This window comes from Nomia melanderi, chromosome 2, assembly GCF_051020985.1.
Source record: "Nomia melanderi isolate GNS246 chromosome 2, iyNomMela1, whole genome shotgun sequence".
NCBI lineage: Eukaryota > Metazoa > Arthropoda > Insecta > Hymenoptera > Halictidae > Nomia > Nomia melanderi.
Window position 1 is genome coordinate 17,072,674 of NC_135000.1, and position 25,573 is coordinate 17,098,246.

The window sequence follows — 25,573 nt, forward strand, 5'->3', positions numbered from 1 at the left end:
TTGAACGTCAAATTTTAGTAAGATGAATAATTTGGGTAACGGAATTTGATAGTAACGAAATTCAAAAGTATTCTACTTCGTCACGTTATAAACGATTAAAATTTCTTTCATAAAATCCACTTTATGGAGTGAAATTAACTTTGTAAATTAACAGAGCTATGATGTTCGGGCATGGGATATTGGATCGTAAACTTATAAAGTTTCATGTTACGGAATGTTAAGTATTTCATATACCCGCTAGGGCGAATCAAATTTGAAGTTTTACTTAACGAGTACAAGCGATTGTTATGAGGAAGGATATTAATTATTGTACCAGAAAATATAACAGTCTTAATTTTTTTATGGATTTAATAAGTAGGATAAATTAATGTTCAATACTTCAAAAATTCTTTAAGTATTTATATTATAAACTATTCATAGTCACGTCTATATTTTAATAAATATTTAATTAACATATTTTAATTATAAACAACAGAATTCTTCTTTTCCTTTCTTTCGTAACTCTCAATGACATTAACAACTACAGTTATTACTACTGGCAATTCATTTCTTTCTTCCCTAATAATTAAGTTCTTAACCCACAAATTAAAAGTTGAAAATATTTGCAACTATTAAACTCAGAATCGCCAATGTTGGTCATTAAATCGCAAACGTTCCTTAAAAAAAACTCCTTCTCCTATCACGTTCAAACTTCTCCGAAACATTCCCCCAAACTCCCAAACAACTTCTCCCAACCAGAACCACATTTCGTCGTCGCAAAAAGTAAACTGAACTAACCGAAGACCATTCTTTCTTTGTTCCAGCGATCACTCGATAAGCAATCGCGTGGACCGGCGGGGTCATCCGATGCACTGCGAGTGCGGTGAGGTGACGAGGCCCTTATGACGACGCGAGGAAACGGCCGAGAGTGCCCTGGCCACGTCGCAGTCCGACTTTTAGGCCTTACCCACTCTGCTCCAGTTTCCTTGCCCTCGGCCGTTTCTATCGTCCACCATTCTCCCATCTCGAAACCATCGCACCTAATACGTGACAACTGAAAACTGTACCCGCCCTCCCCCCCTTCCCTGTCACTATCACCGAAAGACACGAACACAGACACGCATGTACAAACCGACGCGTCCAACACATCGTGCAACGGGAGGAACGTGTGTCTCCACACAGACACACGGAGAGAAAAAGAGGAAGAAAAGGGAACGATCCGTCGAGCGTAGAGAAAAAGTTCCTTCGCGACGCAACACGAGAAGATCATCGGACGAGAATGTAAGTTTCGCGAACTGTGGCCTCGTCGGGAGGCAACCTTTTCCCCCTTGATTCATTGCGTGACCGTAAGATGTTCTGCGCCACGGGTGTGCTTTAGTTGAATCTAATTTGCGGCGGACATTATTTATTCCTCCATCGGTATCTTCTTCGAGCTGAGCCTGCGCGGGAAACATGCCCGGTACGCTGGTACGGCGAGAACTTGAATTATGGAAAATTGTTTTGGAAATGGAGACAAGCAAAGACGGTCAACATAGATATTATTTACGAAGAGGAGGTCTGTTGAGGTATCGAAGACTAGGAAATGGTTAAACAGTCGGAAACGTCTTGATTTCTATCGGAACAGTTGTTTTTCCTTTTCTTCAGATTTGAGGTAGCGAATGTTGCGCTTAGAAAGGATTTGTAGAGCTTGCGAGATGTTTGTTTGAACTTGAACCTAGCGCACGAAATTATTTTTCTTAAAATTAATTACACGTGTTAGTTTTATTTGCGGTTTGAGTAATTTCGGGCGAGAAAGTACGATTCGTAAGCGTTTGAGAGCAGGAAATTGACGCACGTATCTTCTTTTTCCTCGGAGTATAATGTAATAATGCTTGTAACGATTATCTTTAGATGCCTCGGATTGCAAAACTTGCGTAGAAAATATTGCAAGTTAGCCGGTGACCTCCTTTTGTCAACCATTTCAAGAGAATTACAACGTCGCGTAAAAGTTTCTCGATGGTTACCATTTTGACCTTCTTTTGGTACCTAACCTTAATAATTCATTTACATCCCCCGAGTACCATAAACACGAAATATGTACGGCCGTGTTTTTCTCGGCGACTCATCAAATTTTTCTTGCCCATCGTCCAACGGTTATGTTTTTCCCATTGTGCCAGAGAATAACTAGAAATGGTAACTATCTAGGTAGAAATATTTGCATCGTGCTTCATTCCGGTGGAAGATAAAAGCGAATTTCGCGAAGCAAGACGAACCGTCGTACAGTTACTCTCAAAAGTATTCGTCCATTTATTTATATAACATATTTTACACTTGTATTAAATGTTACAGTTGGAGTTGTCAATGATAATTTATATTATCGTAAACCTTGACTTATATACTTGTACTTGTTGAATAAATGTAAAAATTAATGTTCTGCTTGGCATATCCAACGTACCAAATTTTGATGGATCTGTGAAATGCAATAAGATCGACATAGCAATCGAAATAAAAAAATATTACTTGCCAGTTTTTGTTTCGTTAATTGACTAACTTCATATAAGCTTTATACAATATCATTATTTAAACGAAAAAAATATCAGTCTATACTCATCCAGTATTTTCATTAAACATTCGGTCTATAATTTAGTTTTTCGTAGAAAATGTTTTTACCATTTTAGAAAATCCTCTTCCACAAAGGGTTCATTTAGTGAAATATACTATTACGTGTGAATATCACAGATACTTTAGCGAGTAACTATAAGGCTGCGTTTATACTATCCGTTTAAACATGTAACATTTCAATTTAGACAAAAATGTTCTTCATACTGTCAGTCACGGAACATTTCAGTTCAAACAAAGAGCAGCACCGTCAGCTTTCCCTCCAAGAATGGTTTTTCGAGCCTGAACCTTAACTCAGTCCAAGGGTCGAGAAAGGCTGAATGATTTACGACTGTCAAGTATATTCTACCAATTCCATCTGCTGTCCGTTGGAAGTTTGAAGCACGACGTGTCTAAACGGATAAGAAATGCCACGTATAAATGGACCATCTTATTACCCACAAGCAGAGTTGCCAGATAGGAGAAATGGAGATGTATACAGTTACCCTATCACTCTACTCTTCAACGATGGATTTTTTTATTACTTCCACTACCTCTACCAGATCGGTCACGTGACTGATGATGACGCCAAGTTTCATCATTGTGTCGTATCATAATGTCATGCGACCAATTTGTCAATAACAGTGAAATAATGAGAAAACTCGTTGCAGAAGAGTGCTAGTGGGAATCAAATCTTGATGTGGCATCACTTACAAGAATCTTTGAATTGAAACGTTACATGTCTGAACGTATAATAAAAACGTACCCTAAATCAGACGGTTCTACTCAATGCGTATCAGTTCAAGTGCCATACACATAAAGGCCGTCATACACGTCGAAACATGCACTGATGCAAACATCGCTACAAGCAATGAGTTTAAGCCCCTTTCACTTTCTGTCCGTGTGCAACATGCATCGCGAAACCTCAGAAGACTTAAACCCGTCGCCTGTAGCGATACCTGGTTTCAACGCGTATGAGGGCTTTGGCAAGCGTGCATCGCGCGATGTACAAAATCTGTGTGCATAGCCCGGCTCGACATCGTTGACAGCGAGCATGTTGCCGCCGCACGAATCAATGGCGTCACGAAAACGTCCGAGGCTGCAATTACGTTTGATATCTCGAAGCAGCCGGATGTCACGCGGCGAACGAGTGCCGTTGTTGCCCGTGACGTTTACGATGGCGCGAAGGAAGTGTAAACAACGATCGCAGCGATGTATGTAACTTCGCCGGCGGGTCAGCCATGCCTGGATTGATCGAAGTTCTGTTGCCAGGGGGCTCGCGCAAGCCGCAGGCCGGAAAGGCATAGAAAATGCTCCGGCGACCACCGATTCCCTTGGACCAAGGGAAAATTGACCGAGAACAAGTCCCGCCTTTGTCGAGGGAATCGGTAGTTTTTGGCTACATTGGGTGTCTCGGAAGTTTTCAAAGATTTCGGTGTTGCATAGTGTTTGGATTTGGAATCGTGGTTATATAGCAGTAATATGTACATTGAATTCTGTTTTTATATGATAGATACGTTCTGCGTGAAAAATGGTGTAAAAAGGTACGTAGTTAGTAGTTGGAAAATAGAGATTGGTTCCAGGTCGAAGAGATCAGTAAAATAATACAATAAACTATAGGAAAATTCGTGTTAGAGTTTGGGTGATGGTGTCAGATTAAACCAAACTGTGTAAGAAGAAAATTTTAAATGTTATAAATCGTATGGAAAGGGAAAAATTATATTTGTTAAATCAAGGTCGTATGAAAACAGAATTGGATATACATATATAGATGTGTATATATATAGATCAAATAATGGAAGGAAGTTTGTAACGTGACGTAAAAATCAACGTAGCTATGAAATTTACAGAGATAGTTCGCTAACGTGTCTTGCTCCTGCCAGTTTAGTCTTCTGAGAAGGAAAGATTAAAGGTCAAGTGTTTGAAGACTTCCTAGATGTCCTCTATAGTTCAGAAGTAATGTTTCTGTTCTGAGAAACTGGATAATTTAATAATTTTTTACTAGTTACTGGACTAATCAGTTCTTTTTTACTTCAAAAAGTAATTGACGGTAACATTCACCTGAGAATTTGGATACTATAACAATTTTGGTGGTTGAGAAAAGGAGTAATTAACGATGACGTTCGCCTAGTATATTGAAAATAGTTTTGCTTGATTGAAAATGAAGACGTTTGGCGAATATATTGATTTCACATTTGTGAGGCAAGTTTCTTCATTGAAAAATTAAAGTAGAGCCTCTTCTATCACAGAATTGATTGCCTTGCAACGTTTTAAACGAAGGAAATTCAATTTCAGAACAACGTCTATCCTATCTCCTCATCTGAATATTTTTACCTTCCCAGTAATTCAAATACGAAATGCTCTATATTAATTTCTTGGGGCACGTCCCTGGCCTAAAAATTGAAAAACAGTTTCTCTCATTCGATAACACAATCGTCTGCTGACGACTCTGGCCTATTGGTTTGAAAATGATTCATTCTTACAAAGGCTGAAGCGTTACTTTTAAGCGACAAATAGTTTAGCCTTCTTTTCGATTAAATACGTAAGTATTCAGAGGAAAATATTTTTTATTAACATTGTAAAGAATATTTACGAAATTTAAGAACTACTCAATTTCATTTTATTGGATGATAACATGTGAAATCTTAGAGAATATTTTTCTTTATTTTGATAATGGAATATTAAAAATATTTTACATATTTTCGTACAAAACATATATATTCTTACGTTTCTCGTTTAATTTTAGGAAGATAGTAAGATTCAAGGACTGTAATAAATGAATGTTCAGTTTCCATTTAGAAGAGTTACGAAAGACACTATTTTTCTACCCACAGAACCTACAATCATAATATTGAACCATATCTTACATACATTGTTAATACTTCAACCCAAAATCGTTGTTTCGCATGTTACAATCCAATAACATTAAATACACTACTGTTGAAATATGAACACATCTTCGTGAACACGTCAAACGTTAACTTCCCGTGAATAGACTTCAATGGAGTGCAAAAATATCGAGGGATCGTTTCCTTGCAAAAGAGAATATAATAAAACAGGATCAAGTGTCCTGAAACTATTACGTAGAAGATAGGTTACAAAGTAAGAGAGACAATGTAAATGGCGATAGTTTAAATGCATAACTGCCCAATTAGTTGGACGAAAGAACAATCGGAGAGTAGATTGAAAATTATCTTAAGAGTTATTCTTTTGTCAAATATTAAGATGCTGTCAAGATGGTTGCGGTCGAATTAACTTCAATTACCATTTCCTGCAAGAAAATCCTTCTTTCGCAGATTTCATTTTTCACGCGATTAAAATTTAAATAAATCTAAATCTTAAGTTAGTCAGCGTTAAGAGCAAAGTTCCGTTAGTTTTCAGTCTCCGTCAGTTATTTACATTTACATTTTATCATTTAAAACTTACCAACAATTTAATGATACTCATACTTGACCTCTTAATTCCTAGATTCCTATTTTTTTCTCAAACGTAACAAAAAGATATTACAAGTACTTCTAAAGGAATATATAATTCTTTATTTGTTTATATGTCACCTGGTACACGAAATTCACAAGTGAATCAGAAAACAGTAACTTTAGGTTAAATGAAATTCGTAATTTATCGAGAAGATTGTCAGACCATATTATTACGACGATTTATATTTCATCGGTCTTTTCACGTTCCCTTAAAAAACGGCTTTCAGGAATCTGTCAGAGTAGTTCGGAACTCACTCGGGAACTTCTCCAGAAACTCAGGAAATTTGCTCAAACGATTCGCGGTTTGCTTAATAATTTTCCATTCGTGTAATGTATTCGGACTCGTCTGAAGGATTCGCGATTTAATAAATTCACGATTTGCTTGAAAAATTCATGTCGCCAGTTACGAGTTAAGAACACTGGTCAGCACTTTTAGTAGGATTCACGTCGCCGGGTGCATCGAGTCGGTGCACGTCACGAAAAAAAGAGAGAAAGAGAAAGAGGGAGAGGAAGAGGAAGAGGAAGAGGAAGAGGAAGAGAAAGAGAGAGAGGGAGACAGAGAAAGGGAAAAAAATAACATTCCGCCGTCTCGACGCTCGACCTTTTAGAGATTATGTTCATTTGCATATTACAGGGCGGCTCGGTTGCGCGCGAGCGCACGTGTGAGTGTGGAGCCTTGCCAAGAGCGAAGAGAATTGGGGAAGCCCGCGGTTCTGCTCGAGATTGTTGATACCGCAACTTTCGATAGCGGGTAAGCGAAAAAAAAGGATTCGTCCCTTTATTATGCGCCGCTGCGGACGGGCGAAACCGTGACGCCCCAATTGCGCCAAATATTCCGCTATAACATGCCAATTGAGGGATTCATAACAGAAACGGCCTTCGTGAAATAATTCTTACCCTTTTGAGGAGAATAATCTTTTCAACTTCTTTAGCGTTCGGTTAACCTATTTCACTTTTTCGTTTACTTTTTCTTAAGCGTCATGGTGTAATTTGAATTCAGTGGAATTTTTTAAAATTGTAATACTCCTAATGAAAGTTCGGTCCCATAAATTAATCTATTATAAGAATTATTCAACTGTTGAATGTAGAAAATATTTGGATTAAGAATGAAGAATATACAGTGAAGAGAAATTAGTAAAATATTGATATAAAAATTAATACGTTTCTCATTTAAACGCCGAGAATGATTTTTAGCAATAATTATCTTCATTTTAGAATTTTTAGCTTATTTATATCAAATGTTGTTACATTAATTGAATGTATACAGTCAACAGAATAGTAATTAAATTCCTTTTGTAGTCCAAAGAGCTACAGGAAATTAAATGAAAACAGATTTGTGAAAGATCATTTACATGATGTTCAGGTTTATATTTGCATTAGAAATGCATTGCATTAATGAGAGTTGTTTGGAATGAGATAACTTTTTCAATTATTCTACACTGTTCTTCCTAAAACTTATTTTTGCATAGGTTAACAGCGAACTTTTAATGATTGGATCAAATACAAATTTTTTACTATTTTTATTAGTAAGGCGTAACGAGAACGCGCCAGTATTCAGTTCATATTTTTCTCTACTGTACTGTTATCGTTACTAGTTTAATTTTACAGTATCGTATAATTATCATTCTACGTTCCTGATTATTGTACATTCATTTTCAGCTTCACAATTTTTACGATATTCCATTAGTTTTGGTTTTTTTATGGTTTCATTTGTGTACATTTTAGAACACCGTAATTTTCTTGGTAAGTGATCCCTCGGAATAATTTCGAATGAATGGAATCACGAGTGGAGTCAAGGGAGAGAGAAATTTCCGAGATATCAGGGTGTGCTAGTGTAATTTTGCACACGTACATCGCGGGGAACCAAACATCTCTGTAATAATACCACACCGTCGAAATATATATATATATATTTTTATCAAAAAGAGTTAATTAAAAATTCGATTTAAAATGTCATCAGATAATAACGAAACTGAATTACTTTTTTCCAATTCAACGTCTATGCACAGGAATTTGGTCTTCTGAATTTGTGTGCCTTTTCAGTGAACAAATTTTTTTTTACTTTTTATACATTTTTATAGCAGAATTTGCCCGGAAATATGCAAATAAGCTGTCTGTTACCGATACAAATTTTCCACTCACGTTCAAACCCGCGAATGTGTAAGAATTAATGCACTTACGTGTTTAAAAAGGAACCACCCATCTGTAATTAAAACAATTGTGTATCCTGCGATGGGGCAATCTAGTTAAAACATCGAAATTTTAACAAAAGATTTCGAACGAACCAGATGAAAATCAGTTACAAGTTTCTCCGTTACAATGTCCATAAATTTGGACATTTTATTTACTTATGGATCAAACGAGAAGAAAGATAAGTTTAAATTTTTGAAAACTTATAACATCGTGCAATTCAATTCGTAGGTTTCAAAGTATTATGGAGTTTAATATCATATAAAATACTTATACTATATTATTCTAAATTTATATAGTATTATGTAACAGGTATTTATTTATCTGTGTATACTACTATATAAATATAGAGTAATGTACTATTATTACTTCGTGTTGTTTAATTTGTTTCTACAGTTTTCATGAAATCTAATTTTTGCAAGTGTTATTTCATTCAATTTTTAAAAACTGTTACAGAATCTAATATTAATTTCATTTTAAAAATGGAGTTCATTATAGTATGGCTGACAATCAATAAAAAATTTTCATTTAACTTAAAAAGAGTAAAATTCTTCACGATGTAAGATTTGATTCCTTTCTTCATATTAGTGTTTTTTCGTTGCCTAGTAAGAATTAATATGAAGTATGTAAAAAATTAATATATTATTAATATTTATCGTACGTGACTAAAATAGTATGTATACGTTTTTGGGTTACATCATGCTGATAAGGGTGTCAGGAGGGTTGATAGAAGGAGACTGGAAAAATGGAATAGAAGTTAATCGATCGTTACGATCATAGACCTCTCGACAGTCAATTTATTTTCCTGCCACTAGGAGGTTATTATTCCAGACAAAACGCAAAAATGAGAAAGTAAAAGGGATCGTCGTGGTATCCTGAACAGAACGGTAAGGAGCATATGACCCCGTCTTCGATAGTTTTGAGTATCGGGGCGGAACAATGATCCAAAAAAGGGAATCGAAGGAGGAAGCAGAAATTGCTTCTCTCGAGCTCATATTTCCTCGAGGATATTTAAATTCGTTTATCAAGGATAGAGCGATGCTATTTCGTTGAAAATCATGTGAACTTACTACTATTGTTACATTTTTTTCAATAATTCGAGACCGAGAATTCATTGAAAATTCTTTGAACTGATTGCTGTATTTCATTTTGAAATACTTCTGCAATAATGGATAATTATAATTCCATTTATTTAAATGTTATGTTCTATTTAGACACTTTAAAGAAAACTTTAATGAACATTGCTCTTCAATTACTATTTCCAACACAATGCCATGCACTGTGTGAATAATAATCTGAATATTTTCGTATTCTCTGACGTACATTAACATTAATATATAATTAAGGCAATATATTATTTTACAAGTGTGTAGTAATGCATATAAAATCATAAACCTAAAATTTACTAATAAACGTTTACGGGTTCAAAGTGTTTTTTCGATTTGGCTAAAATTAATAACCGAACAATGTATAAGGGCGAAGAGTTGAATATTTTTAAATATCCTCTTTTCCTGTACATTTCAGATCACATGATAGACAATAATGGCATTTGATTAGTAAAGTAATATGCGAGTAATTAGCAACATTTTCTACTGAATATGAATAAATCATTCGAATCATTTGAATATTATTTCTAGTAAGTGTAAGTAGCAGTTAAAAACGACGATTATAGATGATTGCAGTTTCATTAGATGCAAATTCAGCCAAAAATCGTGGTCATTAGTGGCAAATTTATGAATGAAACCGAAAAGATAATTTGACTAGTGGATATTACCACTAAGTACGCCAGTGGGATATGCAGTCGCGTGTAAAATTCGTCCGGTGACTAGGAGGATGTAATTGCCACCGTTATAGAGGCATTATACTACATTAAGGAATATAACCTGATGCACGCGACAATATATTAACGTGGGCCAGCGTCTGTGCAAACTTGGCGGAACTGCTGTGTTCCTCCGCGGACCTGTCATCGTTGAGATCCGCCGTAAAGAAAATCGATTTATCTCTTGGAAGTTCACGAGGACTACATGAAAGTTGCAATGTAAAATATACCTCTTGAAGTAAAACGTTCAAGACTTTGACAAATTACCAGGAATCAAGCTTTTGTTATTTATAATATACGACAACTTACAAGAAATTAATATTTTGTCATTTATAATATATGAAAATTTACCAGAACTTCATCTTTTGTTATTCATTGTAACAACGTATCGAAAATTAATCTTTTGCTCTTTATAATACATTTTTTAAAACACGTATTATGAATAATAGAATTTGAATAATCAAACGATTAATACAAATTGTATTATAGCGGGAACCTTGTAATGAAATTATTATATCGATTATATGATTATTTTATACAAACATATATATTTTCGTATAAAGTACAAATTGGAATGAAAAATAGAATCGATAGTGGGTTCAAATTTATTTAAGTTTGTGTATCTATATAATTCTTTTCCTTCAAGTTAATAAATTAATTCATACAAATAGGATTACTTTATAAATAAATCTGAACATTGTAATTTTAATGTAACATTATGTATGTTCTAAATTTAAGCTGTTTGAGTAAATACCTATAGCATAATACTGTAAAGCTGTTTTTACCGTGTTCAATGTTTCTACAATGAAATGTAAAACAGTTAAATTAACGTTGGCTCACATTATTTACTCGCTTTCTATTCCTGAGTTCACGTTTGATCAAAATGACATGATTCCAACGAGAACACATCAGCGTTTTACAGTCCCTAAACTTTACTACCTGCCCGAATATCTGCACAATCGGATTAACTTTACCGTAGAATTTGTGGGAATCAACTTTAACTTCGTTAACAATCCAACTCGTATAGTTGTATTTCTTGGATCGTAAATTTCCTTGACATAAGAACATTATATCAAGTTTATTACCGATTATCCAAAGAATCGCTAATCGGCTGAGAAATAATGACAAATATTTATACTTGGAGATGAAACAGTTTATTAATACTCGATTTGAATGCGTTTGTTGCAATTGAACAGACTACAATATAAATCATTTTCTCACGAGGTCTATTCCTTCATCCACTAGAACAATTACAAAATAGCACACCAGAAGAGATATTACAAACAAAAATAAACACACCAAAAGTTCCCAGAAGGTTATTGAAAATTCAACTAATTCATGATTCAACGAAGAACAATTCAATTAACTTCTTTCGTGTTCTTTAGCAACCTCGCAAACTGAGAGAAATTTCCCTGTCAGCTCACAAATTTTTCCTTTCCTTTAAACGTAACGAATTCTTTTTTCGAAAGTAAACCAAAAGTATTTCAATTTTTCTACAGAAATAACGCGAGGTTGACGCAGCTCCGGCAACTGGAAAGAAAACATACAACGCGAGGGATAATTTTTAGTTAAAATTCGTATTACGGAATGGGCTTGGCGGCAATTAAAAAAGAAACAACGCGAAACACGCGGAATGAGAGAAAAATATTTTTGCATGCAATAATCCGGCGTTGCAACAACGTGCAATCCTTCTGTTCTTTTTTTTCTTCCCCTGACCCACCCCCTCCATTTTCCCCTTTCCTCCTGACATTTATGGTTGGGAGGTTCGCGAGCTCGCGTGCTTCTTTTTATTCAGCGGGGCGGAGGCAGGTTTTGGAGTCAGTGAAATTCGTCCCGGCATGCAAATAATTTGTATAGCCCCACGGTTTCCACACGAGCGAGCACGTGCGAGCGTATAATTCGAAACGAAGGCCTCGAAACTGGTGCCACGCCGCTCGTTCCATTCGTAATCGGCGAAGAGTTAGCGATCACGTCTCCGTTGTTATTCTATACCGTGGGTAATTTTCGCCGTTGCCTATTTTCATCTCTGTTCCGTTCAGAATTTCGCCGATATTCCAAAATGCCATTCGCATCGGATCATTATACATTACAACAGTGACTCCCAAATCTGTTTGCGCCCGCCTGCTACTTGGTTTCCCTAAATTAGACTGCCATGTTTGTTCAATAATGCGATGAGAAGCAGTGGAATGATAAGGCAAACACGGGTGTTTACATTTAAAATTCGAAAGACGAAGTTAGAACAAGTCGATGTTTGTTTAACGTAAAAATTATCTTGCATTAGTTGATACTTTAAAGTTTGTTTAATTTAGTAATATTTGTTTAATTTATTGATTTATTTTGTAATATTTGTTTAATTTACTAATTTAATTTAGCCATATTTGTTTAATTTATTAATTTAATTTAGTAATACTCGTTTAATGTATTCATTTTATTTAGTAATATTTGAAATTTTTATTATATGTAAAATTTGAGACAAATGTTTAATGCTACCTTTAAGCTTGTTCTGAAGTACAGTGTTATTTTTAATAGTTCAAGTGATATAAAATTTCAATCTATGACTGCATTTATTCATATTTATCTTTTACAAAGATATATAAGGAAAAAGCTATTTGTACCAATATCGTATTTGCAAATGTAACGACAGTTACAAAGCCTTACCAAAAAGTAGTTTATATTTTATTTCATTGTTATCGCCAGTGTATCTTTTTCCTGTATTGTGCAATCCTTTTTTGCCCCTCTAAATGTTCAACACGATACCCTTGGGGCACACGTCCTCCAGGTTGGGAACTACTGTATTTTAGATTCGAAAATTCGGTCAACTGATCAATATACGAGTCGATAACCGTTGATTCATGCGCGCAACATCGTTTATGAGGTTCGTGGACATATTAATTCGCACATAATTGGTTTAATTGTCTTCGTTAACGATGCAGACCGCTTGTAGTTAACCACGGTGCTGTATAGCGTCAATGTTCACCAGTATCTGGATATTCGTAATTGATTTTGAAGCATTTTGTTATTGCAGAGCTAAGCTGCGTTATAAATTTACGTCGCTGGACATGTTCGTTGCGCTGTATTTACACTGTGACTGATTAAGACAATCACTTCCGTCATTGCCTTGCTGCTAAATTATGTAATTTCATGGAGAAAGATGGGTTATATTTCAGTTGATTTGGATTCGGATAATTACAATATTGAAATTATTAGAAAATATAAATGATAAGAAAATGGTGATGAGATTAAAGAATTATTTATACTTGTATTTATTTGTATACAGTTTGTTATTATTACTCTATGACACTTATAAATATCGTAAAAATTTATTTACATTCACTTTAACAAAAAATTTATCCCTTGCGCATTTTTCAGGTGTATTTGATTCAATGATAAAATGTGTTCAAGTAGATTTTATTAAATTGTTATATATCAAGTTGGTTTCATTCATTATTTAGTTCAATATATTTAATCTGTTGAATTATATATTAAATAGTTAATTCTTCTTAATTTATAGATAAGCATTCTCTTTAATTAAATGTATTTCGTCGATTCAATTTAATTCACTGAATATTAATGTAACCAGCATATAAGTGAGAGTTAACATAGAATAAAGATTTATATTTGTATTTCGATGTCACAAATTCCTCAGTGAAAATGTAACTTCGTTGTTAATCGTTTTGTCGTTTAATTAAAACTAAAAGGGGAGCACAGCGAGAAATTTATTAGAGAATCACTTTGAAACCCCAACGTTTTCTCTATTTCCGTGATTATGGTGCTCGCCTTTAATTAAATGGAAGGAGCCATCGAAATTTGAGTAATATATTTCATGCAAAGCAAATACGGACCGACTGATTGCTTGCTCGTTGAAAAATATATTACCGAGAAACCGGTCCGTAGGTTTCTACGCTTTCGCGATGCTCGAAGATTGATTTTTGGCATTACGTTTCGACGGTAAAGAATGCCAGGGACACGGAATTAATTTCGCTTCAGGCTCATTTCTCTGTTGCACGGCGACGTTCTAAGTTATCGCTCCGGTTTTCGTTTTCCGCGCGTCTCTCAGTGATATTAGAAAATTCCGCTTTGAAAGATTTTCGTGACTACGGAAAAATACGTCAGAGAATTCATTCAGTAGCATGGCAAACTGATCGAATAATTAACCTTCGAACAAAATCGATGGAAGTCATTTGGAAAATATGCTGAAGTCATTCCTTTCCATTAATCAATGAACATATTATATTTCTATCTTCATGTATGGTATTTTCACTATTGAATTGCTTAATACAGGAATAATTATCCTGATACAAAAAGAATTATTGATTTAGTGTCTTATATTTGATACTATGAAAATCGGCATAAAATAATATCAAATGTAAGGTTCTTGTTTTGTTACTTCTTTCCTATTATTTATGTAATATCGAATTAAGTAATAGTAAACTTAAGTTTATTAAACATAGTTATATGAGGAAAAATTAGTACATGATTTTGGAAATACAGCATCTTCCTATGAATCGAGTTTATATTTTAGTATTTATTAAATATTTTCCTCGACATCCTCAAAATGAAATTTTATCAAGAATCTCAAGCATTTACGTTAGTATTTCAATAATGTTAATATATTGTTTATTTTATACCAAAATTAAATAACCTCGAGGAAAACCGATGATACAATGTGCTCGTAAATAATTGTTCTGAACATTGTTCGATGATCTGAGCAAAAAGTAAACTATAAATCGGCTGTATAATGAAATATATCACTCGACGATCCCCTTGTACGTTGACAATTAACATTTAATGGCAATTTTCTTCCAGCTGCTGTTAGGTGAAGTTTTCATTAAATCGCATACTCTTTCTAGCAGCATTTTTTCGTTCGACCGCTTTCATTTCCACGAGTACTATCTGTTGCACTCGTTGAACGTTCCTGATTACCGGTAGCTTGTCGCAACGTGCACATCGCAATAATTGAATGTTAACATTGTAATCGCCGAACAACGAGAGGCAAATCTTTTCCGGCACGGAAAATTCAATCACCGTGTACACGTAACTCGAACAAGTCGTATTTCGTCTTAGTATCGATCGAGCGAAAGCGAACCCGAGTTCCGTTCCCGAACAAGCATCGTCGAACCGCTATTAAAAGGAAGCTGCAACCCTCAAGCTGCTTGTTTAGTTGTTGAGAAAAAAATATAATTGCTTCGAAGTTTAGTGTTTCGTTCACGGCGGCGAGTCTCGCGACGAGGATCCTCCCGATCCCGCGTCGCTAATTATTCGATTTCCTTCCGAGAGTAAATGCCGTAGAGAATGATAAAAAAAAGAATAAAAGAAGAGATAGCTTAAAAGTAAATAGCTAGAGAATAAGATTTCGAGGGCAAACGTTGTTCCGTTCGAAACTGTTAATAACGTAAGTGATTCCTCGAACCTAACGAGCACCAAACACACGTGAAAAAGATGATAAAAATAGGAGACGCGCGTGAACGACGTTCGTCACCGATGCACAGTGAGCGATTTTAGCAATCCAGTTTGACTAAATTGATAACGCCTTTTCGAGAAATTGCATGTAGTGAGGCTTGATTTATTAAATAATATGTAATGCTATTTGTGAAATTGTATGGTTTGTAAAGTTGCAAAATGTTATATTTTATTTTTTAATTAGATTTTAGTAATAATCTCACTTTCTTTATGTGTTATGAAGTAATATAGAATCTACGCCTGTTAATGGATTAACGCGACAATTTTTACATTAATTTTTAAGATGTTTATTATATTTCGATCAAATAATTATGATTTCTAAAATTTGTGTAATATATGAATGCATGACACATAAGGAGTTTACCCTAAAGTGCGAAAATTGCGCAGGCAAATTTTGCATAGCGACAATCTTCAATAGTCGTTGACTATCACCGTGCATGATTGCAATAGTAGAGTGTCGAAGAATTACCTAAATAATAAGTCTTAGTTAGTATACAAAATTATTATACAAGAACGCAAACTGAAAAACATTTACCACATAACTATAGTTATGAACCTTTAAAGAACTGTTTTCACAACAATCGGCATTTAAATAGATTTTTCACCTAACTCGAATCTGTAATCAACCACGTGTAAAAACGTTTTAGCTGAACAGGGACCCTACTTTCGAGGAAAGTACAGTTTGCTAAAATCGTACGCTGTGCGGTGTTCCGTTAATTAATTATACCTATATTATATATGGGCACTGCCAAGCTTGCAAATCTAATCAAAAGGATAAATCGGCATGACCAATGAACAGATTTCCACGAGGTAAAAAAACGAGAAAAAGAAAACACTAATTGAGAAAAAAAATAGATTTCCGTTGGCGAATGAGAGTAAGAAGAGAACCAGACAAGTTCTGACAGAAGTCGACGCTGATGCGCCGTGAAGCTCTGACCAACCTTCATTGACGACCACTCGCGAAACGGTCACGAGCTTAATGTACCAAAGGCCGGAGCGGCGAGAGAAAAGATGGCGAGAACTCTTAGGAAATTAAACGTTAAATCTAGAAGTATTTAATCGAATAAACAAGCCGAAATTTCGTTAAGAATTTTGTACGCTAATTCGTGGAGCTGCCCTGAGAGCTCTCAAGTAGGGTGACTTTAGAAGAACTGTTATTTTTAATCGAACCATCAATGGCTTCTTCGATCGGCGTACAGAAAAGTAATTCGTGGATCGAGCGACTTTTAAACGAGATTTGCCCGGTATAACGTTAGGAGCGCTGCCGGTGAGCCGACATTGTAGAATATTTCGTGGTTCAAGAGTGCTTTTTTTCGTCGATCGTGATTCACTGATAGAATATGAGAAAGGATGAGTTTAAACGCGTTGTACCCGTAACTACGTAGCGTTATAAAGTTATCGACAGACATGTACACACTGTCATTCGTTGACAAACACGCGTACACTGCCCTTCGTGCACGCGTAACCGACAATAAACCTTGCTGATTTCCTTGTTGTAATGTCACGAGTCCTTCACGATTTCGTCAACGTGCTTTGAGCTTAATTACTAGGATTGAAACAGCTGAAACTACTTAACTATATCTTATTTCATCTTTATTAGCCCGTGAAAGCTGTTATTACGAGAAACAGGTAGATGTTATCGTTCCATAGTAATTTACGTGAAAAAATTGATGCATATTCTGATAACGTTATGATTACTGATAGTATCCACATCTTATTTAATAAATTCGTTTAATACACTTATTTATACAGGTCGATAATGATGAAGACTAAATAAAATCTGTAGTATGATTACATACAAATTTGATTTTACTTTTTACCTAACCATGCTTTTAACGAGTGAAACATGTTTTTAATTAATTATATTTTTGCATATAGTGCAGTTAATAAATGTCTGAAAGCTACATAAATAAAGTAATGTTCTGTGTAATGTTGTTCCAGTTGAGTTCATAATTAATACAAAATAAATGTCTTCAGACATATGTGTATTGAAAGTTATTGAAATATGTTTTTAAATTAAAATCTTCATTCGAGATCGGAAGTTTCCACGTGTACGAATAGCAATGTGCGCGCACACTTCCCACTACAGACACGCCATGTAAATTAGGCAGAGCTGTAGGCTACCAGAAGAAAAACCGAGTTGAAATCCTCTGAATGGAGTTTATAATAAACGTGATGATATGTTATCAGTCGAGAGTTAAGAGTAATCTATAGCCGCCCGATGTTGAAATTTAGCTGGTCTAAATCACAGAGGGTTCGTTTCTACTTATTATACGTACAGCGTGTATGATTTATTTGAGAATGATTAAATTATTTGCAAGACGTCGAATATGTGAACAAATTCTTCTAAAAAAATTGTTTCCTTCAAAGGGGATTATTCACTGTTGTACATAGTTTTATATTAATTGACTATAATTTCTATGCAAATTTAATAATGGGAAAGATTCTAAGATTGACTTATATTTTTTAAGTAGTATGTTTTATTCCTTTTTTTTGTAGAATATATGAATAATATAAAAAATTATTTATTTATATTCAATAGAAAGTTGAAAATTATTGAAGCTTTAAGGGATTATATTTTATTAATTACATATTATGATTTTTCCTTGTCTGTGTAATGAACTGTTTAATTTTCAACCCTATTATCATATTATGAGGAAATTGTTACTAACGTTTTTGAAATTTTTATTGTCTAAAAACACTTTGCATTTCTACTTATTGCAAAGGTACTAATAAAACTATTAATAATAAAATATTTTTGATAAGATACAATGTAATAATATTCATTTTATTTGTTTTTGGCGAAACAGGGATATTGGATTGAAAGCCGAGTAATCAATGGGGGTGCAGACAGGCGAAGAGTCGAGAGACACGTTGACCTAATCGTTTGGAAATAATTTATGACCTTCTATTGAATGGAACTACCTTGTATCGCATTCTATTCAACTGGTTACAGAAAATGCTATCACATTATAAGCAAAAAAGTAAAGTGCAGCGCTGAAAAAACATTAAATTCGCCTTAGAATCTCTCCGACCGTGCGTCCACAGAAACATTACTCAGAACGAGTAACGAAAGTATTCAAAATACAGGTTCTCATGTTTACATGATAAATTATTCATATTTAATAAACATAAAATATCATCTCTTAAACTTATTTATATATATATTTAATACTATTTTGTCCAGTGTACCGTAACATATTTTTATTCTTTAATATACGTGTACTGTATATTTTTATACCACAATGGAATTTCATACATAAATTAATTTTTCCCTTCAAAATTCTTTCTGAAAAGAGGAAGGGAAAATAATTTTGCATTTTAATTTTTTGTTCATTATATTGGTTCTTAATATCCGTCAGACATTGTTCTTTTTCAATTTTCAATTTAATATACATATACACTTTTCATATCTCCAGTAAACCATTAATTACTGTGCCATTCGAAAACTTTTGTTGTTCGTTATGCATTACTTAAATTTCCCCTTGAAATCAGAAAACTGTTAACAGGAGAATGCTTTCACATGTTTAACGCTTTATATAGTATCTGATCGTTCTCAGATAATTCGAACACGCGGCATAATATATAATGCTGTTGAGTTTTATCGATTATGAGAGACACTTTATAGTGTGGAACGTTGCGTTGAAAGATCGACCGGGTATCGATATTTCTACCGAACCGTTTCTAAGCGCATACAAACCGGAGAACTGCGGCGGAACGAGAAATTTGAAATCGATCGAGCCCCGTCGCTGGTCCAGAACGGTCTGAATATCCATGAAAGTCAAATTATCACGAGCTAAAATTGATATTAAATGACGAACACGGTGATCTATAGAAATCTCGTTTTCCCCTCTGACTGCAGACCCGTTAAACTCGCGGGATGCTCATGCAAACTTTTAATTAACCGTAAATAGGTTACATTGTGTTTTACTGTTGTTTTCGTTTATTGGACAGGTAACTTGAATTTAAACTATTTAGTAATTTTCGTCGAATTATACATGATTTTTGCAGGAATGAGTGAACAATACAAGATAAAAAGTGAGTAACATATGTGTATATATTTTTCGAAGGAAACACTCGTTCAAGTTCTACTATAATGTATAATATATAATATAAAGATAAAAAGAAACAATTATTAATTATTTGATATCACAATTCTTACGTTACACCATTATATAATAGGGTAACTACCCTGTTAAAAATTTTAATTCGACATCAGTTATCTCCCAAACAATAAATGTTTCCAGGTAATTATGAAGTTCTGGTTATTGATTACCACCATGGCAGTCAATGCATTAACACTAAATGTACCGGCACTTTGCATGTACCATTCTCTACCGTAGCCAGTCAAATAATTGTTAAATAATTGTAAAAATAAAAGTAAACAAGTCGCACATAAATTTGTCTTAATGGAAATAGAAACAAAGGAAAAGACGAAGATTGAAAACCTGATTAACCTATTTGCATCATAAGGAAGTACGAAAAAGGTGATAGCGTCCAGGAAAATTGAGCGTATACATATATACATTAATGATGCAAATGGGTTAATCCGATAATACAAGCATCGATATGAAGTTAAATGAACGAAAGAGAATGCAGAATTTTCAATTCGATCGTTGTACGTTTAGCGTTAATTACTTTGACTCATGAATAATTTGAATGGTACGTAGACAGTTGCCAGCCCTTCGAGGGATTCTGTAACCGACAAATGTCTCGCGGAAGGTTTCCGAAGCAGGTTACCTGTCACAGCGATGGCAACGTCGGAACGGGGGACTAATTCATTGTACCCGCGGGTTCCGCAGCCGTCATTCGCCCTATCAGGCCCGGAATCTTCGGGGTTTCCGTCAAACGGTGAACGTATGCGCGTCGGTGCATCGTTTCGTCGTCGCGGCACAATCTCTGTTCCGGCGCTGTCTTATTTCGAGCGCAGTCCCACCGTCCTGACCTTAATTGTAGAGTAACCCAGATTACAGAAGCCGAGTGGGAAACGGAGACAGGGTTGGGAAGCGCGTGGGGGCAACACGGAACGAACAATCTCAGAAAAGATACGGCTGAACAGCTTTGTCATTAAAGACCCGGATCACCGCGCCCTGTTGTGGCTTTTCTAATTTTCCCTGCCCCCCTTCTCCAACCCTTTTCGCCCCTATTTTACTACTGCCAGGTTGTCTTCGTCACGGCAGAGACGTCCCCGCGGCCTTGCTCCGACGTTTGTCCTTTGAGCTTTTCCAGTTTGTACCAAAGATCCGATCAAAAGATGTTTTAGGAGATGGCATGTGCTAGCTACAGTTAGCGTAAAGCACGAAGAACATGATGGTTATTTTTATAGATTATTTTAATTTTGAGTAACGGGAAACGTGAGATTTTTCAAGGTAAGAATGAAATGGATATAAGGAGTTTTGTTAAATAAACATTTTATTTGTTAAAATGGTCTTCTTCGCGATGTACCGCGTTTTTTTAAAAGAGATTCAGGTTTTGTGTATTGTTTCTAGGAAAATTTATTTTTTTTGTGTGTTGAAGTCTGAATGAACTTTTTTTGGTTATCGGGAAAATGAAAAGAAAGTAAAGATATTTTCAAATGGTGATATTTTTGTTGGAATCGGAGGAACGTTAGTGACTCATTATTTAAATCTGATGGTATTAAGCGATTATTCTTGTGATTCACGGTTATAATTTCAAGACCGAGTTAATAAATATATATATTCTTAATTGCTTTGTAAGAATTGATATGGTCAGAATGAACACTGAAAATTTCTTCAGAAGGAATAGTATTAACAATAATTGAACAACTTTCATTTCATTTTGAATTCTGTATTTCATATTAAAACAGTTATTAGAGATAGCGCAAACTGCAACGAGTAACTACTCCCTTAGGATGTTATACAAGAAGTATATTTTTTCTATATTTTCGTAAATACGTAGTTCTATTTTTATATAAATTTTTATAGGTATTTTTTCACAACTAACTAACCTGTTAATAATTTATTTGCCGAATACATGTATTCATAAATGTTCTCTTCTCATACTTCTGCACATACTGTGACCACAATTTATTCTGTTAAAATCAAACGAAATATTGCCAAAAATCACTAATACAAAGGAACGCAAGACTCATAAATTTAATCAAATATATTTATCTCTATTCTATCTAAACTTATTCATCGTACTATAATTTTTATAGAATTTAGATACTCGAGCAATTAACGATCATATCTATCTGAATTGTTATTAAATACGTAAATGTGCAAAGACGAGTATTCATTAAATCGTAAACTTACAGAACACCGATAATTTACCACGAATGCTGAAGAAAAATTCATAAAATTAATGCTGTTTGATCTCATTCCCCGTCGGATCCGAAGCTCAACGCTGTTTAAAAATACGAGACATGTGAACATTGGATCGCGGATCGCGGGTTAACAAGCTTAATCAATTTTTCAGCGAGCTTTATGACAGCGCGTACGGTTTCTCGCGAAATGTAAAATCAATTAAGGATTAAAAGCCAGGAGACAGCACTCCAGGCGGATATTCCGTGGAAATGTATCGGTATCGGAACGAGCCTCTCGAAATCGAGGATCGTGTATTTTTAGTATTTTCACCTTTCCCATCGCGATCGACTTCGAATGTACATAGGGTAAATTCAAAAGATAAATAAAATGAAACGGAGACGATAGCGAATCCTCAATTCGTCGATTCGATACCACACTTTTTTTCTTTTCCCTCTTCCTTCATTTTTCTTTTTTTTTTTAATTTTTCTACCGGAGTTCAAATGGTATCGTATCTGCCGGAGTAAATTTCATTTTGCAACCACGCCGAGCAAGGATAATAAAATATTTGCGTTCGCGTTCAAAGAGAAATGAAAAGGAACATTTGTTACTAGCGTTTTGGTGGAGAGATATTGTTTTTCGGCCGCGGTGCTCGGTACGCCAATGTGTGCGCGTGGGGCGTCGTCAGATGGCTCGATAACGAGCATTCTGTGATCACCGCGAATAGCGGCGTAGAACCGCGCGCACTGCCGTCCATAAGTCAGTAGCGTAGGTAAATTATAAGAAACTGTGATAAATGTGTAATGTTCTGAAGCAATTTTGCCATTGTTCATTCGGCTAATGATTTTGCTCGTTAATGCACAGATGTGATGGATCTATTTACCGATAATCAGTCGCAATACTCCACGCACATCTGACGAACATCAATTATTACATACAATAGGCAATGATTTTTGAACAGTTTGTGAATGTTCATTGATTTAGTAGTTATAATTTATTAATGGTTCTTATTTGTTTGTTACTGCACAGAAAGCATGAGTAAATATAGTCTCAGGAGAACATAGTTATTGTTTTATGTTGTTATTATTGTTATTATGATAAATATGACGATTATAGCAAGTTTTGTACATTTTAATGTATTCATGGAAACTGTAATATATGTGTAATAAGTAGATTTCATGATTTTGGGTTTCCTATTTATTTGTTTTTTGGTACATAAATGTGTAAATTGTAGACATTTTGTCAAAATTTGATCAATCGTAACTGATAAATTGAGTAATGCCTATAAACTGCTCAGAATTCTTAGTTCAGTCTATTACTGCTAATCAAGTATTATTGACACTGATTTATCAGTTTATTTTCTGGCTACTACACAACAAATACTATTATAACTACTGACAGTGATTTTTGGTTACCATGGAAATCCTTTGGAATCGTTCTACGTCACTAGATTTGAGAGATCTCTCGTTTTTCGTACCGAGAAAACGAAATCTCTGTTGAATATTTCCGGAGGATAACTTCGAGAATTTACAGAAGCAAAAGGAATTTGCATTTTATAGTATTATCAATAAAAATATGTGAAAATCAAGACAAGGAGGGGATAAACGATTATAAAATTAATACATTGCTAGTCGTCTTTTATCAAAAGAATATAATTTCAAAAGAAACATTTTTCTTTAAATGTTTCAATGTTTAAAATTATTATTTGAACATAGATAACAAATCAGAGTATTTGCTATTTGCTTATAAATTCGTCAGAGAGATATTAAAATACTAAAATACCAGTTAAATAATTTTTATCTAACTATAGTCAAGATTCATGTAATATTTGCATAATAATTAATTTCCTTTTCACGTTAATAATACTGAAATATGAGAAATGGTTTTGAAAAATGAGACAACGTAATATTAATATTATTCGAATTTGTATTTAAAGATGAAAATATTATTTTATCAGATTTTCATTTGTAGGATTGACATTATTAGAAAAGAAAACAAGTGTAATGAATTTTTGAAATAAATTAAAATGCTTCATGAGATTGAGAAATTATAAAACATAATGATACCAATATGTTATGAAACATAATAACAACGAAACGTACGAACGACAGATTGAAAATTAAAAATTCAAATGACTAATTTACATTTCATCTCTGAGAATTAAATAATAGAACGAGTGGAACTTGAACGAGGAATCTTTACAGAGAAATATTTTTTTATCAACAAATGTGCAAATGAACGTTCCAACAACAATTTCAAATGAAAGTCAAATGGAAATATGGAAATATTCATGTGCACCACTTCACAATACTTTTTTTACTTCAGATGGTATTAATCGTTTTTAATGCATCAACGAATAATTTGGTTTTCAAACACGTTATTTTACCTGACATACCTGACATACATCTTGAAAGCATGCTAATAAAATATAACTTTATACTAAACAAATTTCCTACAAAAATCAAGTACCTAGATCAAAATTCCTACGAAAGGGAATGAAATTCTATAAAATATTGCAATTTCGTTTAGATTCACTCACAAAAATATCCATCGACCTATTTATGTAATATATTTTCCACATTTAACGAACATTAAAGCTGAATTTACCAATTTATATTACCATAAATCTTGATTCATATTCTTATAGTTGGAATACATTCAATAAAAAAGTTGTATAGGTAGAGTTTACTAAAACAAAAAAAAAACTACTTCATTTGACAAAATATATTTTACACAGGGATGAATGGATACATTTATAAGTAATTATACATGTACATAATATACATGTATATATATATATATACATATAAACATACGTGCAAACATTAAGATTTCTAAAGAGATTATTTCGCAATTTGAATTCATCCAATATAAACGTTTACTAGGAATTACTTTGCTGTAATCAATTGTTTTTTCATCGATATCTTTTTTTCCTACAATGATATATCTATTCTCCCCGCAAAAGCAGTCAGGAATCGTAATACCTGGCTGTACACGCTCAATGGCTGGTTTCGAAGGGAAGTATTCAGAACGTTCTGTCGAGCGAGAGGGCGACTGATTGTTACCTGAGGTAACGAGATTGTTATATGTATAGAAACTGTATACATGTTGACGCAAGCGTAAAAAATTGTATGTAAAGTTATACATATGTACGTGTACCGACATACGGGATTCCTGATTTTGTAAAACCAGCGACACGTGTTACATAGAACAACAATAAAGGTGATCTATGATGTTTTATAAAAGGGAACTGGTTCTCTGAGATACGTGATCTTTATTTCCCTCACTTTTCCGCTCCATTTTCCCTTCGCCTTCGCATTCTCGAGTGACATGCGCGTATTTTCACACATGCCCAATAAAATCAATTTCTTGTTTTATAACATGTCAAGATGAAAATTATGTATCACATGTTTCGTTCAAAAGAACATTCGTATTTTTCAATGAGTCGCGATAGAAATTTAACTTAAAAATTCCATACAATTTAATTTATTTAATTCTTTCAATTTTTCTCAAGATATTTTCCAATAATATTTTACAATTACAGGAAAAAATATTCCATTTAGATTGATGAGTTTCAAAAAACTTAGTAGAGTTGTTTAAACAATTTATAAATTACCTTAAAACCATAAATCTGTATTATGTACGTACTTATAAGAAAGAATGAGAAGACTAATATAATTTGATATGAATTCACGAACAGAAATAACATTAGTATTCCTCGAACACAACGTTCGTTTGCCTATCCTCATTCCCTATTCTCTTTAGTGCCCGCATTACAGCAGGTTCAAGGGAAATTTTTCTATCTGTGC

General features: G+C 34.1%; 1 protein-coding gene across 1 annotated transcript in view; it reads left to right on the forward strand.

Moving 5' to 3' along the window:
* Positions 1 to 25,003, forward strand: part of Teh1 (tipE homolog 1 phospholipid transfer protein) — a 104,106-nt gene extending 79,103 nt beyond the window's left edge. Inside the window, exon 3 of the mRNA XM_031986052.2 lies at positions 804 to 25,003. Within this exon, the coding sequence (XP_031841912.1) occupies positions 804 to 885 (82 nt within the window). The 3' untranslated portion in view covers positions 886 to 25,003. The remainder of the gene's footprint in view (positions 1 to 803) is intronic.
* The last annotated feature ends 570 nt before the right edge of the window (positions 25,004 to 25,573 follow it).